Genomic DNA, 19,303 nt, shown 5'->3' on the forward strand with positions numbered 1-19,303 from the left:
TGTATTCCTTTCATCTTCTCTTGATACTTCCTGGACCATTTAACATTCTACCCAAAGTATTCTTAAGTATTGCCACTGTGGCTTGAATTTGTTTTTCCGCTCCTTCAGCTTAAGAAATGCTGAGCGAGTTCGGCCATTTTGATTTTCTGACTCCAGCTCTCTGCACATTTCATTATAGTATCTTGCTTTGTCATCCCGGGCTGCCTTTTGAAATTTTGTGTTTTAGCTCTTTGATTTCTTGGTTTCTTCCTTTAGCTTTGGCTTCTCAGCTCTCTAATGCAATATTCAGAGTCTCATCTGACATCTATCTTGGTCTTTTTTCTTTTTCAGCCTTTGTAATGATCTTTTGCATTCTTCATGGACAATTTTCTTGATATCCTCCCAGAGCTCGTTTGGCGTACGCTCATTGGTGCTCAAGGCCTCAAACCTGTTCCTGAGATGGTTTTGAAATTCACGTGGGATAGACTTAAGGTCAAATTTTGGTTCCTGTGGACTTGATTTAATTTTCCTCAACTTCAGCTTGAAGTTGCATATGAGTAGTTGGTGGTCTGTCCCATAATCAGCACCTGGCCTGGTTTTCACTGCTGATAATGAGCTTCTCCACCTTGTCTTTCCACAAATGTAATCTATTTGATTCCTATGCATGCCATCAGGTGAGATCCATGAGTATGGCCTGTGTTTATGTTTCTTATAGAAGGTATTTGCAATGAATAAATCATTGAATGTGCAGAACTGTATCATTCTATCTCCAGCCTCATTTCTCTCACCGAGCCCATATTTTCCAGCTACTGATCCTTCCTCCCTCTTCCCAACTTTTGTGTTCTAGTCGCCCTTTATTATCAGTGCATCTTGATTGCATGTTTGATCAACTTCTGACTGCAAAAGTTGATAGAAATCTATTTCCTCCTCTTTCGCTCCAGTTGTTGGTGTATATATTTGAATGATCGTGGTATTCACTAGACTTCCTTGCGTGCATATGGATATTATCCTGTTGCTCACCACATTGTATTTCAGGATGGATCTAGAAATGTTTTTAAATTATGAAACCAACCCCATTCTTCCTCACCTTTTCATCCTCGGCAAAGTAAATCATATAAGTCGTCTGATTCAAAATGTCCCATGCCAAGCCATCTCATTTCGCCAGTACCTAGTATGTCAATATTTATGCGCTCCATTTCTTTCTTAACAATATTCAGTTTTATGTTTTACTTTTTTTTACTCTAGATTTATGCTTGACTTTAATTTGTCTTTGATCCATCTTGAAGTGCTGTGTTTTTTTGAAATTTTTTTTTTTTAATTTGGTGGGATATGAGTCTTGTTTCTTTTTTCTACAAGTAGATAATTAGTTTTGTTCACTGACCCATAGCTGACCCTCCAATAGGTTGTCAAGGCTGTAAATCTTAAGGGCAGAGATTGCCCATCCTTTTTTACCCATTGAGCTATTGTGTGTTGGGTTGCATTAACTTTGTGGCAGTGCAACTCCCTGTGGACTGTGGCATCAGTTTTAGCCAGCACTGTTTGTTAAAAGAGGGCGCTCTGGTGACTTAGTGGTGAGAAATGAGCAAGCCCCGCCAAAGATCCATGGGAGAAAAAAGAGCAGTCTCCTCCCATGTGATCTGCTGCCTCCAAAAAAGCCACCAGAGGGTCAGCAGTGAGTCAGTTCTGACTTGACAGCATATAACACCACCATTTGCTTAAGAGCAACACCACTTGGTTCATGAATGGATGGGTTTGCTTGTAGGTCCTCAGTTCTAGTGATTTAGCCTATGTATCTGTCATTGTACCCTTGCATGTTTTGGCCCCTATAGTTGTGTAGTAAGTTTTGAAATTGTATGTGTGAGAGAATCGCTTACTTTTTTGTTGTTTACATTGTGCTTTACTTTTCTGAGATCTCTTTTCCATATAATCTTTTACAATGTTGCTGGGAATCTGTATGGTTATTGTGTACCATTGAGTTTGAACTGACCTTTAGTTGGCTCTCCAGTGGGTTTTCAAAGGCCATTAAGTACATGGGAGGAGATTGTTCATCTTTCTACTGCACAGCAGTTGGTGGATTTGAACTGTGTGCTTTGGGATTGTAGCTCAGTTTCTTACAACTATCTATAGCTCATTTTGGATAATATTGACACTTTCCTGTTAAACCTTCTCATCCGCAAGCATGGCCTGTTCTTCCATCTCTGTAGATCTGTTTTGGTTTCTCAAAGTAGTGCTTAGTAGTTTTCTTGTATTAAGTCTTTTACACCTCTTGTTAGGGAGATTCCGAAGTATTTTACTTTTTGTAAATATTATAAATGCTTTTCCTTTTCTTTTTCAGAGTTCCCTCTTTGATGTGTAGGAATCCAGCTGATTTGTGTGTTGATCTTGTACCTGCCACTTTGCTCAGTCTTTCACTCAGTTTTAGTAGTTTTCTTTCTGAGTGTCTGCTGTTCTCTAAGTAGAGGAATGTATTATTTGTAATTTGAGAAGTGTTTCTACTTCTCTGCAGATTTGGGTGCCTTTTATTCCTCTTTCTTACATTTTTTGCTCTGGCTGGGACTTCCAGTATTGAAGAGGGGAGGAAGGCTATTAAAGGACATTTGGTTCCATTCACTACTATTCTCTCTGTTGAGAAATCATTTTGGTGGTTGGGTGTACATACATGCTGAGAATTTTCTATTACATTCCTATTTTGCTGAGAATTTTTATCAGGAAAAGTTGCATTTTTAATACCTTTTCTACATTGACTGATATGGTCATGTGGTTCTTTTCTTTTGTTTTCACTTATAAAGTAGATTATGTTGATTGCTTTTCTAATGTTGAACTCTTGCCTCATACCTGCTATAAAACCTGCTGGTCGTGGTCTGTGATTTTTTGATGTATTGTTGGATTCTGTTGACTACGATTTTGTTGGGGATTTTTGCATTGATGTTTATATGTGTAATATATTGGTATGTGGTTTTCTCTTTTAGTCGTGTCTTTGTGTGGCTTCTGTTAAGCTTGCATCATAAAATGAATTAAGAGAAAATTACATGATTTTCTGTGATCTAGAATAGTTTTCAGAGAAGATACAGTGGAATTGGTATCTACTTTTTGCCAAAAATCTGTTAGAATTTCCCAGTGAAGCAGTCTGGGCTAGAATTGTTTTGTTTGTTGTTGTAAGTTCTTTTATGTCCTCTTCATTGTCTTCTTTAGCTGTAGGTCTGTTCAGATTTTCTACCTTAGTCTATTTAGGTAGGTCATGTGATTATAGAAATTTGTTGAAGTACAATATAGTCCTTTTAATTTTGCTTAGTTATGTTGTTACTTCATTTAATTAATTTCTTATTTGTGTTATTTGCATCTTCTGTTTCTTTTTCTCTGTTACATGTTCTAGTTGTTGGTTAATTTTTTTTTAAAAGAACCACCTTCTAGTCTTGTTTATTCTGTCCATAAGTTTTTAATTTTCTATTTTACTTCTGCTCTAATTGATCTTCTTTTGAAGATTTTAGGCCTTTTTTCCTTTCTTTATAAATTGAAAGATGGGTAACTTTTTTTGCAAATTGAAAGATCTTTAACTTTACACCAATAGTAGGAAACTTTTAAACAGCACTTTCAATGAAGGATAGAACAACTAGAAAGATATAGCAAAAGATGTAGACACAGTCAACCAGCTTGAACTTAAATGAACAGCAGTACTGTACCCAACACAGCCTGATACTATTTCTAGGGAGCATGGATCATTCTCCAGAGCAGGCCACATGTTAGGCCGCAAAGCTAGTCTCAGTGAATTTCAAAATGTTAAGAAACTCTTGGTATCACAACACTACAAAATTAGGAATCAATTAAGAAGATTGGGAATAAAAAGAAAATATATGGAAATGGAATAATTCTCCTTAAAAACAAGTGTGTAATAGGAGAAATAAGATATGAAATAAAAATTCCTAGAAGATAATACCAATGAAAAAGTAAGTACTGAAATCTTTGATACAAAACAAAAATAGTATCCTGAGGTAAATTTATAGGAGTGAATGTACACATCGAAACAGTGGAAAGAGCTAAAATCCACAACAGCAAAAGAAAAAAAAATTCAATTTCTAAATCAGTCAGTCATATCTGGGATAAACTTAACTTGATCATGATGTATTCAGTTTTTTTAATTACTGGATATGCTAAAATTTTTACTATTGATTAATATATATCTATATTTATGAACACTATTGGACAACGTTCATTTTCTCTTCTTGTATAGAAATAATACCTTTCAAAACAGCTGTGAGATATCATCTCACCCCAGTAAGAATAGCAAAATTTAACAGAACAGCAAACAGCAAATGCTGGCGAGGTGGAGAAACTGGAACCTTATTCACTGTTGGTGGGAGTGGGAGTGTAAAATAGTGCAAACACTATGGAAAGCTATATGGCGCTTTCTCAAAAAGTTGCAAATAGAAATACCATTTGACCCAGCAGTTCCACTACTAGGAATATACCCTAAAGAAACCATAACTGCCACCCAAGCAGATATATGCACACCCATGTTTATTGTCGCTTTGTTCACAATAGCAAAGAGTTGGAAACAACCCAAGTGCCCATCAGCAAATGAATGGAGAAGCTGTGGTATATTCACACAGTGGAACACTATGCTGCATTGAAAAACAAGGAACTCATGCAATATTATTCAAAATGGGTGACCCTGGAGGACATTATGCTGAGTGAAATATCTCAGTCACAAAACGACAAATACTGCCTAATGCCACTGTTACAAAAGAGGACTGACTTAGGGGTTGTGGGGAGACTGAGAATGAGGGGATAAATACTGTATACTGCATTGAAACAGATGAGGGAGAGAACTGTTTAAAAGGGATATATGTTTAGGTATTACTGTCATGACAAGAGTCCAGAATGAAGGCAGCATAGTGGAGTGGAGAGGACTTGGGGAGGAGGGATTGTATAACAATGAAAGAATTTTACTTTTACTTTTCAAAGAGAAGAGTGAATTGGGAGGGGAGGGGTGGGCAGGGAGAAAAGTGCAACAATGAATAAATAGAAATCCAAAGTTTCTGTAAACTTTCGTTAAAATACATTTTTAAAAAAGGGGGTAAATAATGTACACTGCACTGAAATGGATGAGGGAAAGAACTGCTTAAAGGATATATATGAATAAGAATTATTTGCATGATAACAGTCCAGAATAAGAGCTGCATATTAAAGTGGACTGGGGGGCTGGGGTGGAATTGTACAACAATTAAAGATTGTTTTTTTTTCAAAGAGAAAAACAGGCAAACTTGAGGAGGGCCAGGAAGGAAAATGTGTAACAATGAATGAATGAATGAATGAATGAATGAAAATCTAAGTTCTCTATAAATTTGCATTAAAATCTCCAGGGAAAAGAAAAAGAAGAAATAATACCTTTTCTTCTTGTTATGAAGGTATTACTGATCTCATGGATTGAGTTGGGAAGGAGTTCTCCCTTTTCATTTCCTGAAGGGTTTGTATAAAACTGGTATTCTTTCAAAAAATTCTGGGCCAGGAATTTTCATAGGGAGGTTTTGAAATACAGATTCGATTTATTAACTATGGGGACATTCACATTAACTTTTTCTTTTTCAATACTTTGTTCTTGTTTTTCAAGGAATCTGTTAATTTTTATGTTATTGAAGAATTCCTTCACTATTTTGGTGTCTAGCATCTCTAATGATGATGGCCTCTCTCATTTCTAGTTACTATTTTTTTTAGCTTTTAAAATGACCACCTTTTGGTTTTAATGATCCCTGCTCATCCTGGTTTTTGTACTGATCTTAAAGATTTCTTCTCCTTACTTTAGGTTTCACTTGTTCTTCTCCAGTTTACCCTGTAGAAGCTGATGACTCAGTGATTTAAAACCTTTCTTCTTGCTTCTGGTGCCTTATTGCTTTGCCTTTCCTTCTAAGTACAGCTTTAGCTGAGTTTTCACTTTGAGTGAGTTTAAAAATGTATTCTGATTTCTCTTTAATTTCTTCTTTGATCCAAGAGTCTTTTTTTCTTTCTGTTTTCTGTCTACCCCCACCCTTTCCTCTCCATATATACCTTTTTCTTCAGTGATTTTGTTTCTTCACAGTGTTGTTTGACAACCATGACCTCAGAGTCCATTTAAATCATCTCACCACGTCTGACAGAAACAGTACCTATCTCTATTCACTTTTCCCCCTCACTTCCTTCAAACACACTAGACAACAGCTAGTTCCCTTACTCTTTTGATACACATATCTTGGACATTTAAAGTAAATTAAATAATATAGCATATGGTGTTTTACAATTTCCTTCTATTAACATGTTTTCAGTATTTATCCGTGCTTGATCCTGTATCAGTACTTCATTCCCTTTTATTTCCAAGTGATGTTCCATTGTATGGATATACCACATTTTGTTTATTCATACATCTGTCAGTAGACATTTGACTTGTTTTCATCATTTGACTATTGCGAATAATACTGCTGTGTAAACACCATGTACATGTTTTTATTTGAATACTTGCTTTTATTTCTTTTGCGTTAATGTACTTGCAAGTGGTATATAACCAATGGACTATATGTAAAATTATACGTTTAACTTTTTAAGGAACTATCAAATTGGGTTTCATAGTGGCTGTCCCATTTTGTCCACTCATCTGTTGATGGACACTTGGCTTGTTTTCTTCATTTGACTGTTGTGATTGGTGCTGCTATATAAACACCATGTACATGTTTTTATGTGACTTTTTTCCTTTTGCAGCATGAAAATGTGTTGTCTCAGTAATATTTTCAGGATTTTTTTCTAGGTATCAAATTCTATTTTGACAGCCTATTTCGTGTGTGTGTGTGTGTGTGTGTGTGAGTTGCTTTACTGTCTTAAATTGTTTCCAAGGCTACATATACTATCATTATTTTTATTTTTTAGTATTTAATGCATATTTTTTCCTTGTTGTTTTTATGATTTTTCCTTTATCAAATTACAGAAGGTGAATTGGTCATTTAATTTTGGTGATAGTTTTAATTTTATTTCATTTTTTTAATACTGTTGGATAGTATCTTCCAGTCACCAGCTACTGAACTGACTGGGACTGGAACAGGTCTCTGACAGACTTGCTTTCTCTCCAGTGTCTGAAGCTGTGGTGGTATTCCATGATGCTTTCTGTGCTTGTTGTGTATGTTATGCACCTTGTTTTCCCAAAATTGGAAAATTTTTGTTCAAATGTTTTTTCCTATCTCTGCTGCCCCACATTCATTTCTCTCTTCTTTAGACTTCAGTTACATGTGTATTAGGCTGCTTTAAGTTTTCACATAGTTCACTGATCCATTGTTTAATTTTAGGTTTTTTTCTCCTGTTTGACTTTGGATAACTTAGATTGCTGTGTCTTGACGTTAATGAATATTTTCTTGTTCACTGTCTGCTTTTAATCCATTTCATGATACTGTTCTATCTCAGACATTCTGGTTTTCATTTCCAAAAATTCTGTTTCAGTCTTTTTTTTTTTTTATACCTTCCATGTTCTTGCTTTACATTTTGAGCATACAGCGTATAAATAGAACTCTTATTTTTTTAATTCTAACAGCTATGTCAGTTCTGAGTTCTTTTCCTTTGATTGAATTTTTTCCCCTCTTTATTATGAGTCATACTTTCTTCCTTGGCATGTCTGATAATCTTTGATTATGACATTGTTTTTGTGTACCATCAAGTCATAACTGACTTGGCAGACCTTTCAGTGAGTTGTTAGAAGCAGCAAATTTAGTAAAGTTAGAGGAGAGAACCCACCTCCTTTGGAGCATCTGGTGAACTCAAACCATGTGCCTTTGAGTTGCCAGTGCAGCTCCTTAGCACTAGGCTACTAGGGAGCTTCCTAATGTTTTATTACATACCAGAATTTTAATTTATTAATAGGTGAATTAATAGTCCTAGAATTATTTTGAAGCTTTGTTATGACATAAATTTAAGTAAATTAGAAACAGTTTGATCCTTTCAAGAATATTTTTTCCCCTCCCCTCTTTTTTCCTACTGCAACCTTTTATTCTGTTATTGTTGAAGCTTAAGGAAAACAGTTTTGCTGTGGAAAACTCACAGTACCCTGGACCTATGACACTAATTTATTTTTGGCCAATTGGGAGCCAGGCCAGATTGCATTCCTCTTAGAGGTGTATTCAGCTGATAAGTGACACTTAACTGATGGTTTTCTTTCTGTAACCTTTAACAAGAACTCATAAGTTGCATTGATTATGTCCTAAGAGATAAGGAACTGATGGTAATTTAGATTGGTACCTTTGAAAAGACTTGCTAGGTCCCTTTCTTATTTTATCCAGATTTTTGGGAAAGACTGAAGGTTCTTACCAGGCTAACACTGCATGTGGATTTTTACAGCATTAATTGGAAAAAAATAAGAATCCCAACATGGCACCCAGTAGATCTCCACAGATAAAATCACTGACCAAATGAGTTATGTGTGTAATGGTAGGTGGCACCTGTCTCTTTATGGGCCCTTGAAAACCAAAATAAATGGACATTGTACAGTGTGTTATGAAGAATGGGCACCATGCCTCAGTAATACTCTTTAATTCCATGAAATTTTAAGACCTTGAAATTCTGATGATGTTAGGTGCTATCAAGTAGACTGTGACTCATAGCAATGCTGTGAACCACAGATGGGAACCTTGCCCTGTCTTGCACTAGCCTTACAATCCCTGCCATGTACAAGCTTGTTGCAGTTACTCTCCCCATCCAGCTTGTTGATGGTCTTCCCTCCTTGCAGTGACTCTGTGCTATTTTCATCATTATGTCGTTTCCCGAGGACTGGCCCTCCTGACAGCATGCCCAAAGTACATGAGATAACATTTCACCATCCTTGCCTCTAAGGAGCACTCTAGTTGTACTTCCTCCCCGACAGTTTTCTTTGTTCTTTTGGCAATGTGTGATCTACCCAATACTAATATAGATTCTTCTTTGGTCTTCCTTATTCACTGTCAAACTTTCACATTACTATGGAGCAGTCATCTTGAGTCAGGCACACTTCAGTCTTTAAACAGACCTTCTTATTCTTCAGCACTTTTTTTTTTTGCTGAGTACAGTGTATTTTATTGATGGTACATGACAAGATGGGCTCTCCAAGCCCCTCCCCTTTGTCAAGGGTATTTGATGGAAACTTGTGTCAAATATGTGAGATCCTCAGTGTGTGGGAGGATCAAGTTGGGGCAAGGACTCCCCTGCAGCTGAGGCGCTCTCTCTCTCTTCTAGTGCTATTGCTGGGGCTGGTGGTCCAAGGGCTCTTATTCTTTGGAGGCTGTGTGAACCATCAGGTCGACCCGCTGGTTGCTGTAGCCAAATTCATTGTCATACGAGGAAATGAGTTTGACAAAATGGTCATTCAGAGCAATGCCAGCCCCAGCATCAAAGGTGGAAGAGTCACTATTAAAGTCACAGGAGATACCTGGTCTTCAGTGTATCCCAAGATGCCCTTGAGGGGCCCTTCTGATGCCTACTTTACTACTTTCTTGATGTCATCGTATTTGGCAGCTTTTTCCAGATGGCAGGTCAGGTCCACAACTGACACATTGGGGGTGGGGACACGGAAAGCCATGCCGGTAAGTTTCCCGTTCAGTTCAGGGATGACCTTGCCCAAGGCGTTGGCAGCGCTAGTAGATGCAGGGATGATGTTCTGGGCAGCTCCCTGGCCATCACGCCACAGCTTTCCAGAGGGGCCATCCACAGTCTTCTGGGTGGCAGTGATGGCATAGACTGTGGTCATGAGTCCCTCTACAATGCCGAAGTTGTCATGGATGACCTTGGCCAGGGGAGCCAAGTAGTTGGTGGTGCAGGAGGCATTGCTGACAATCATGAGAGAGTTGTCATACTTTTCATGGTTCATGCCCATCACAAACATGGCGCCATCGGCAGAAGGAGCAGAGATCATTACCCGTTCGGCACTACCCTTCAAGTGAGCCCCAGCCTTCTCCAAGGTTGTAAAGACACTAGTGGACTCCACAACATACTCTGCACCGGCATCACCCAACTTGATGTTAGCGGAATCTTGCTCCTGGAAGATGGTGATGGCTTTCCCATTGGTGACGAGCTTCCCATTCTTAGCCTTGACAGTGCCGTTGAACTTGCCATAGGTGGAATCATATTGGAACATATAGACCATGTATTTGAGGTCAATGAAGGGATCATTGATGGCAACAACATCCACTTTGCCAGAGTTAAATGCAGCCCTGGTGACCAGGCGCCCAGTGCGGCCAAATCCATTTACTCCAACCTTCACCATCATGTCTCAGGGATGCGGCTGAGGCTGCACGAGAAGAGAAGGCAGTCTGGATCGACGAGGAGCAGAGAGAGCCTTCAGCACTTTTAAAGAAGCCCTTAACAGATTGCATTGTGTACCTTGTCTTCTTGATTCCTTGACTACTGTTTCCATAGTTATTGACGGCGCAGATCCAGGTAAAATGAGACTGTTGACATCTTCATTGTTTTCTCTCTCTTGGCCCAGGCCTTTGTAAATTTCTCATGGTGCTTGTGGTAATGAAACAATATTTGAGTTGTTTCCAATGGGATGAAAATGATTTCTCTTGTCCTTCTGTTGTAGTTACAAGTGCTTCTGCTCCACTAAGTTTCAGATTCAGGGGTACTGACGGGAAGAGAAAAGGCAAGATAAATCCTTCTGTAGACCAAACATGAGTGCCAGTGTAGTTGTCTCCTACCTTTAAAGAGGAAGGATTCTTTTACGCAGGTTCTGAAGTCTCTCTCTCCTCAACTGATTATTGCATCCCAGGATTTGATTTCATACCGATATTGCTGATAGAAGACTATCTCAGTTGGAAATTTACTTTTAGGTATTGAAAGCTGCTTAGCATTCACACGAATAATGCTTCATTTGACCAGCATTTTCACTAGAAGGTGAGAAAATCTTAAGAACAATAGAAGCATCTTGGTGTCTTTTTATGAGCTAAGCCTATCTATTCCTTAAGATATTTTCTTCATTAGGACTTTTTACCCGTGATAGGAGCTTTTGTTTTGGGGTTATGGTAGCATTTTGATAACTTTCTCAGTTTCTTCCATTGTGACTGATTTGTTTGGTTCTGCTAGATTTCTTTCATGGTTGTGGGCATCTTGGCTCCATACCCATCTTGCACGTAGCTTGGTGAGGGAGCAAGTCCATGAGCCAGTGTTCACACGTGTGTGGTCAAGACGACTGTTATAAGGAGAGATGCTAAGGCATGTTGAATTAAGGCTAAATGAGACCTTCTTGAGTACTCAGCACCCTGAAAATGACAAAAGAGTTTTCACTCTGCATTGTGGGGGTAGCAACTCTTTTTCTTCCTGTGGATGCTGCTTTCCTCAACCTTGAATAGTTTACTCATTGTGCATTCGTAACTTCTTAATTTTTTAGCCAAACCTACTTTTCCTTCCTCTGTACTTTTATCAAAGAGAAGGGTACCAACCCTGAACGCCAGGTGTCATTTGAAGTCTCTCTCACTCTTCCTACTCTAACAAATAACAGAATCTTGTTAAAAAGCTCCTGGATCCACCTATTCAACCATTCTCATCTCCTGTCTTCATTCCAGCAGGATCCCACTGCCTGGTTCAAAATTGGGAAGGGTGTACGCCAGGGATGTGTCCTGTCTCCATACCTTTTCAACCTGTATGCAGAGCAGATTATCCGAGAGGCTGGGCTCTATGAGGAGAAGCGTGGCGTTAGGATTAGTGGACGATCTATCAACAATCTGCGTTATGCAGATGACACAACCCTGCTCGCTGAAACTGAGGAGGACCTCATGCACTTACTGCAGAGGGTAAAGGACTTCAGCCTTCAATATGGACTGAGGCTCAATGTCCAGAAGACAAAAATTCTCACCACTGGACCAATCGGTAGCATCAGGATGGATGGTGAAGAGATTGAGATTGTTCACAGCTTCAGTTTGCTCGGCTCCACGGTCAACACTCTTGGCACCAGTAGCCAGGAAATCAAAAAACGTATTGCGATGGGAAAGTCTGCTGTTAGGGACCTCTCTAAAGTACTCAAGAGTAACAGTGTCTCTCTGGAGACTAAGGTGCACCTGATACAGGCCATGGTTTTTGCAATCACTTGTTATGCATCAGAGAGTTGGACAGTGACTAGGGAGGATAGAAGGAGAATTGATGTCTTTGAGCTGTGGTGCTGGAGAAGAGTACTGAATGTACCATGGACTGCCAAGAAAACAAATAGATTCACCCTAGAGAGGGTTAAACCAGGCTGCTCCTTGGAGGCAAGGATTCTGGGGCTTCGCCTGACGTACTTTGGACATGTTGTAAGAAGAGACAGGTCTTTGGAGAGGGACATCATGCTGGGCAGAGTGGAGGGACGGCGCAGGACGGGAAGACCCTCTATGAGGTGGATTGATTCAGTGACTGGGGTAATCGGGATGGGTGTGTCAGAGGCAATGAGATTGGCACAGGATAGAGCAGGGTTTAGGGCTGTTTTACATAGGGTCGCTATGAGTTGCAGACGACTCGACAGCACATAACAACAACAACAACATTATAGTTAAAGGAATTTTGTAATTAAGGGGGGAGAAAACACCCGACAGCAAACAACCCAGAAACAAACCCAAAGCCATCTAACAAAAACACCCAATTGAAGCAAAAGGAGAAAACCTGAGATTCAGAATGGTTTTACTCAATTACATTTACTCAATATAGTGATTTACTCAAGATGATACTGTTTTAAGAAATGATGAAAACTCACTCTGCTTTGAGTCCTTTCTGACTTCTAGCTACCCTCTGTTGGGTTTTTAAAAAAGAGAATAGACTGCCTGGCTTTGTCTGGAAGAGCCATTGGTGAACTTGAACTGCTTGAGATATGTAGCGTTTGTGTTAACTGTGTAACTCCCTGTGGACCGTACCACCAGAGCTCCCCCCAGGGACAACCCCAGATCTCCAGTTAGGTGTGCCCCTTCTCTGTTCCTGTTGCCACACTGCCTCCAGTAATATTAATGTGTATTTGATTCACTTGTAAAACATTTTCATGTGTTTTCCTTTTCAGTAGAGTTCTTATGTAGGAGTCCTGATGAACCACACTTGTCAGATAAAAATGCTACACTCAGCATGTCTTGCCCAAAGACAGGAATTTGTCAAATGGTGGATAGGAGTAGAATTTGTTTCTGGTTTCAAAATCTGTATTTTTTAACTTTTCATACTACATTGGAGTATGCTGATGTTAGTGAATTTACAATATGCCTTTTGGCCTTGATTGTGATTTGTTTAGTCCTAGAGATGTGTTATCAAGTGTGTGAGCCCCATTATTTAATCTCTCCATGCCTCAGTTTCTTTGTCATCGAAACAGACAGTATTTGCCGCATAGATTATAGACAGACTCACAGCCCTTGCTTCTTTGCCTGGTGGATAGCTCTTCCTCATCACTGGACCAATAGGCAACATCATCGTAAATGGAGTGAAGATTTATGTTATCAAGTACTTCATTTTACTTGATTGTACAATCAGCACCATGGAAGCAACACTAAAGAAATTAACCATTGTATTGCATTGAGAAAAAATCTACTTTTCAAAAGCCTCTTTAAAATTTTGGAGAGCAGGGGTGTCAGTTTAACGACTAAGGTGTACATGTGAAGCCACTATACTTTGTATAGATCCTTTTGCACATGCATGTTGCATAGTGAATAGAGAAGCCCAAAGAATGAAAGCGTTGGAATTGTGGTATTGGGAAGAATGGACTGCCAAAGACTGAAGCAGTCTGTCTCAGAAGTGAAAACTAGTGTGCTCCATTTTTATTATTTTTTACTGTTTTTTTAATTCTTGTAGAATTTATCTTCTATTTTGTGTTTCTAAATCTTAACTTTGTGCTTTCGAAATTGATTATGGTGCATAGTATATAATACTTGCTTATTGATGTTTAGAATTGATTCTTGTTTGGCATGCATTTATTAAAGATGTCTTATAGTCAGGCACATTTCAATACTTGAGGGCATAAGGATAGATTTAGTCTTTGTCTACAGATTACTGTTGTTAAACACTGTTGACTCACAGGTGACCCTCCAGTGGGTTTTTAGAGGCAGTAAATTTCATGAGAGTAGATTGCTCGTCTTTGTCTTACAGAGCAGCAGCTGGTGAATTTGAACCACATACCTTTGGGTTGGCAACACAGTTACTTATGACTAAGCCACAAGAGTTCTCTTGTCCACAAATACTTAATGCTTTGTTGTTGTTGGATTCCATTGAGTCAAAACCAACCCATAGCTGACCTGCTAGCAGGTTTTCAGAGGCAATAAATCACACTGGAGGAGATTGCCCATCCTTCTCCCACAGAGCAGCAGCTGGTGGATTTGAACCAAATGCCACTGGGGCATACAGCACAGCTTCTTACCACTAGGCCATACTTCATGGTATAGTAGAGAAATGATAGCTTGTGTTTGTACAGCACAGTTGTTCTTAAACTTCTCTTCCACTTTCACATCATTTATATGTGCCACACTCTCTCAGGTGACTCAGCGCACATAACAACAACAACAACAACAATGTACATTCATAGAGATCTCTGTTGATGGAATCTCTAGAGAGTTCTGCTGCCAAATGTAGCGCTTCTCTAATGGTTCGAATCCACCAGCTGTTCTGCCGGAGAAAGCGAGGCATTCTCTTCTGTGCCATTCCCAGCCTCAGAAAGCTCCTTGGAGTGGCAGCTATGAGTTGATTGCAACTTAGCAGCAGTGAGTTTAACTTTACATTCACTGTCGCCATATTTCCCTCTGGCATTGAGACTCAACTGATTTATAATTCTTTCTAATTTTAAATACCCTGTCTCATGATTTCTTGTAATTAAATGATACCACAAACGTAGTAGTGTAGGAATTAAGGATAACCATTAATGGAAAGGAAATTGAAGTCCAAAGAGGTAGATCTAACTGTGTTCCACTTTATAAATGAAGAAACTTAGTGTCAGTGCTTTTTTTCAGATTAGTGTCAGAGCCCTTTTTCAGACTTTACGGAAAGTCAACAAGAATTAGAATTTAAACTTCACGTTAGTGTCTCTCAGATCTCCAAGTTAAACAGTAAGCTTCTGAGAGCGATTGCTAACATAACCAATATGCTAAACCTTGATGTTACTGAAACTTTTTAATTTGGAGATATAAGAGTAACACAATAGTAAGAGATAATTTAATGAATCCATCACCCAACTTTACTATTAATTATTATTAATTTTCATGAAAGTTTACAGAGACTTTGGATTTTTATTCATTGATTGTTGCACTTTTCTCCCTGTCCATCCCTCCTCTCCATTTCGCTCTTCTCTTTGAAACCAACTTCACTATTATAAACACCTTGCCAGTAATGTTTCATTGATCCATTCCTTCTGAGACCCATCTTCATATTGAAGATTGTGAAATCATTTTGCAGTTTAATGTATTATATACCTATTGTGTTTTGTTTTAGGTACAGATTCTTTTGTACTTATAATCTATGCTAAACAGCTATGGTCAAATTGAGGTCAAACTCTTAATCTACTAATGTTTCTGAATTTACTTTTTTTTTTTAGGGACAGTATGGAAATTACCAGCAATGAAAAAGTCCTTACATTCCAGTAGCCAATACCTGCTAGCAGCCATATTGTCGCCTCAGCACTGTGGAACCTCCCTGTGAAGAGATCCTTTCATTCCATCTAGTTTTTGGAAAAACTTTGTGAATAAGTGACTGTTTCTTCAGTAAGCAGCCTTTGTGCTTAGTTGTAAAAAGCTTTAGTAGCTCAAAAATACTTTTGATTTCACATTTCTACTCTAGATGGCAACATTGGACAGAAAATACAATGATACAACCAATTCACAATGATCTCGGAACTGTTTCAAACAGACTGTTACAGACTGAAAGGTGTGAACAGCTTTGTATGCTTATGAAGGTTAAGGGAATTTAATACTTTTCCACAGATTCTTTTGTAAGGGGAAGAGGGAAATGTACACTTTTTACAGCAGCAATATTTTGTATATTATGTTTATTTCATGTGAATATGCAAGGTAGTACACTACTCAAAGGGCAGAATTGGTAATCCTCTGTTATGTGGATTGAAGCATGGTAGATGCTTGATTGTGTTGGTCTCAAAATGGTGTACTGTAAAGGTAAAGTTGAGGGAGATGACAAAGCACACCGCGTGTCCACTGATAGGTTCTCACAGGGGAAACACAAGGGCACTGTGATAGCGTGGAGTAAAAGGACCGTTTTTTTAGAAGCCTTCAATTTTTGTGGATCCAAACCTTTTTTATAAAGCTCATTTATAATACAGTTTTAAAATGTAAGGCAATAATTAATTACTTCATGTTGGATCTGACGAATCTTTGGTAACAGTTTCATGTAAATGAACATGGTAATCCTCCCCTACATAGCAATAACTGAAAATGGAAGTATTACTTTTACTTTAAGTAATCAGGGAATTTAGTAAGTCATATCAAAGAATTTTATAAATCCTATCAAAGAAGAGTCAATGTTCTAGTAATTTTATTTTTTAACGGTACAAAGATCATTGGTTTATATATTTCAGGAGACTTTACAAACCTTGATTTCAACTTTGTTAACTTGAACAATGCTGTTTATAGAAGAACACTTTTATGCTTTTTCCTTTTTTTTATGTTGGTGCATATAAAACAGATGTTGATGAGGTTTTATTCTAATTTGTATTAAAAGTGTAGAAGTTGCATGCCAGATCACCTGGTTTATTATTAGCATGGTTTAATCATTATTTGAGACTCCTGTGCCTGATTATTTTACCTAAATTCAGGGATACTCTATTGGGCAGGAAAGCATGCATATAGAGTTTGTAACCAGAATTATTTCGGCATAATCTGAGAGCACCTAGCCCAAAGGTAAGTTGCTATTTTCATCACAGTTGCCTATGTCCAGGGAATAAGATAGTCTTTATAATTGAATTGGGTTCCCCCCCAAAGAGTACCATAAATTTGAATAGGTGACATGTACTGTTCTTACTGTATTGTAATAAAAAAAAGGAATTTCTGTGTGTCTGAGAGAATGAAAGAGAGAGAGAGAGAGAGAGAACGTGCGTTAAGATCAGAATAGTTTTGCTTCTTATTTTCCCCCCTCAAGTTGGTCAGTGAAAAATGACATCAAGGTTTAAACAGATGAAGCATGGACAGCCTTATTGTGACTGAAGTACTTGTAGGTTCTGTGCCAATTTTCCACCACTGTGTACTTTGTTGCTATTTAAAACTGTATCAACTCTAATGGAAGAATAAATTATTTGTGATTTTAATTTTCTCATTTGTTTCTTTAAATTAGATCTCTTTGACTCTCAGGTTTTGTCTGGAGATTGTGCTGTGGACTTTTTATAGAAGTTAGGCCAGAATGCACAGACTATATTTGTATGCTAGGACTTTATCAAAATTCTCTTGCCATGCCCAAGTTAATTAGAATTAACTGTTCAGTAATCAGCATGTTGTGTAGGCTGTTTGTTACAGAATGCTTTCTCTGAAAATGAAGTCCGTGAGGCTATAATCAAGATGACTGAATTAGATAAATGAGTTGAGGAGACAAAATTATACTGAACCCAACCTGGTGTAGATATGTTATCTCATTTGAAATAAGCTCAACTGACATTAAGAAATAATTTGTCTTGCCAACCCATCTTCTGTTGTCTTATTCTCCTTTTAATGGAAACTAAAATTGCAATTTTAATAAGCAGAATTTCCTCGAGGACTTTCCTCCTGGAGACTAGTGCATTTGCAGGGTTTAATTGTTTTATAACAGTCCTATTTTGTAAAAGTTTTTAATTGGTGGTGACAAAAATTACCTTACTCCTTTGATACCTAGGAAGAAAATAACTTCACCAGTAGCTTTCTACCCAATTTGGTATTTCCGTATTGATTAATAGCCAAAACTGGAAAATTTTGTTTTATCAGAATGCATTGTAATTAATAAGTATCATACCATGTCATAAAATTAGCAGGGTAATTTTGATCAGCATTTAAAAATGCTTAAAGTGTAGTAGGTTCGTTCTTTGATTATGTTATTTTTACTGTCTTTTTGCATTATTGGCACATGATCTTTGGGTTTGTAAGTAAGTAAATTTTCCAAACATACACCAAAGTGATGGATTCTCATAAAATAACAGCAGCTTGTGGCCAGTCTTGTGTCATCTGTATTGTTGTTATGTTCTTTTGGATCGATTACAGCTCACAGTGACTCTAAGAACAGTAGGTCTGAATCTTGCCCTGTCTTGCACCATCCTCACGCTTTGTCATCTGTGTACCCACCCACAAATTGGGAGCAAACAGCATGTCATTTAATCCCCTAAATATTTTCATAGGGATCTCTAAAAGATAAATTCACTTTAAAACAACTTGGATGATTTATAAGGAATCTTGTAAAATCTTGTCTTTTCAGGGTTAAAATTTAACAAGAATTCATTCTCAAAATACATTAAGAGAAAACCCATCCTCACCTAATAGTCTATTTTCTTTTAAAATAACCCCCAAGTTTTGAGCATTATGTGGTTGCCTGCTAGAGACTTATTTGCAGGTAGGTGTGACTTTTAAGACCAGGCCAGTGGGTTGTGAGCTGAAGTGATGATCAAGGTTCTAGATCACATCCTTAAACGTGTACTTCATGTTCTCATTAGGTGATAAGTTGATTGGGATTTGAATCATAGATTTGGAAAATAGAAATTGGCAGTGTGATTGGATAGCATTGAAAATGACCTGCGTTACCTGATGAAGTGTCCACCAGGTTGCACTTGGACATGAGGACAAACACCACCTCTGTCTTCCTAAACTGCTATATTTTGAGGACTTAAAAAAAATAATATAGTAGCAAAGCCTATGTGTTTGATACTACCCTGTAGTAATGTTCTGTATGGTAACTTATTTTTAGAATCACATGATCCCTTTTGTATGCTTAGTATGCAATAATCATTCTATTAATATTCTTTTTTTTAAATAACATTTTTTTTAAAATTTTATTAATTTTAATGAACATTTACAGAGATTTTGGATTTCCATTCATTCATTGTTGTACTTTTCTCCCTGCCCAGCCCCCTCCCAGTTCATTAGTATTCTTAACGTTTCCTTTAAGATAATCCACCACTTTCTGTCAAGTGAATGAATTGGAATGCCATCTTCATGAACCAGTTATTTTGTTACTTTCAAAGTATTGGTAAAAGATAGTTAATGTTTACAAGCTGTTAAGCATCTGGTTTCTTTATTTTATCTTTGCAGATTTTATAATTACATGTTTTAGTTTGAAAATTGAGTTAAATACATTCTCATAAGATTTTTCTTCTGTTTTGCTATCATTTCAGTTTGTTCCCTGAGTTTTTTCTCGACTGTCTGCTTAGTTTTTTACCTTTTTTTTTTTTTTT

At 37.7% G+C, this 19,303-nt stretch overlaps 1 protein-coding gene across 3 annotated transcripts in view; it reads left to right on the top strand.

Annotated features, from left to right (window-relative positions):
* The window catches only part of SS18 (synovial sarcoma translocation, chromosome 18), a 110,521-nt gene extending 93,510 nt beyond the window's left edge, over positions 1-17,011 (top strand). Inside the window, exon 10 of one of the 3 annotated variants that reach the window (XM_006895036.1) lies at positions 15,482-17,011. In XM_006895036.1, coding sequence (XP_006895098.1) covers positions 15,482-15,508 — 27 coding nt within the window. In that variant the 3' untranslated portion in view covers positions 15,509-17,011. The remainder of the gene's footprint in view (positions 1-15,481) is intronic. The other 2 variants (XM_006895035.1, XM_006895037.1) reach the window with 2 other exon arrangements.
* Positions 17,012-19,303: the final 2,292 nt, after the last annotated feature.

This window comes from Elephantulus edwardii, unplaced genomic scaffold (assembly GCF_000299155.1).
Source record: "Elephantulus edwardii isolate Elephantulus edwardi_28Jun2011 unplaced genomic scaffold, EleEdw1.0 scaffold00155, whole genome shotgun sequence".
Classification (NCBI taxonomy): Eukaryota; Metazoa; Chordata; class Mammalia; order Macroscelidea; family Macroscelididae; genus Elephantulus; species Elephantulus edwardii.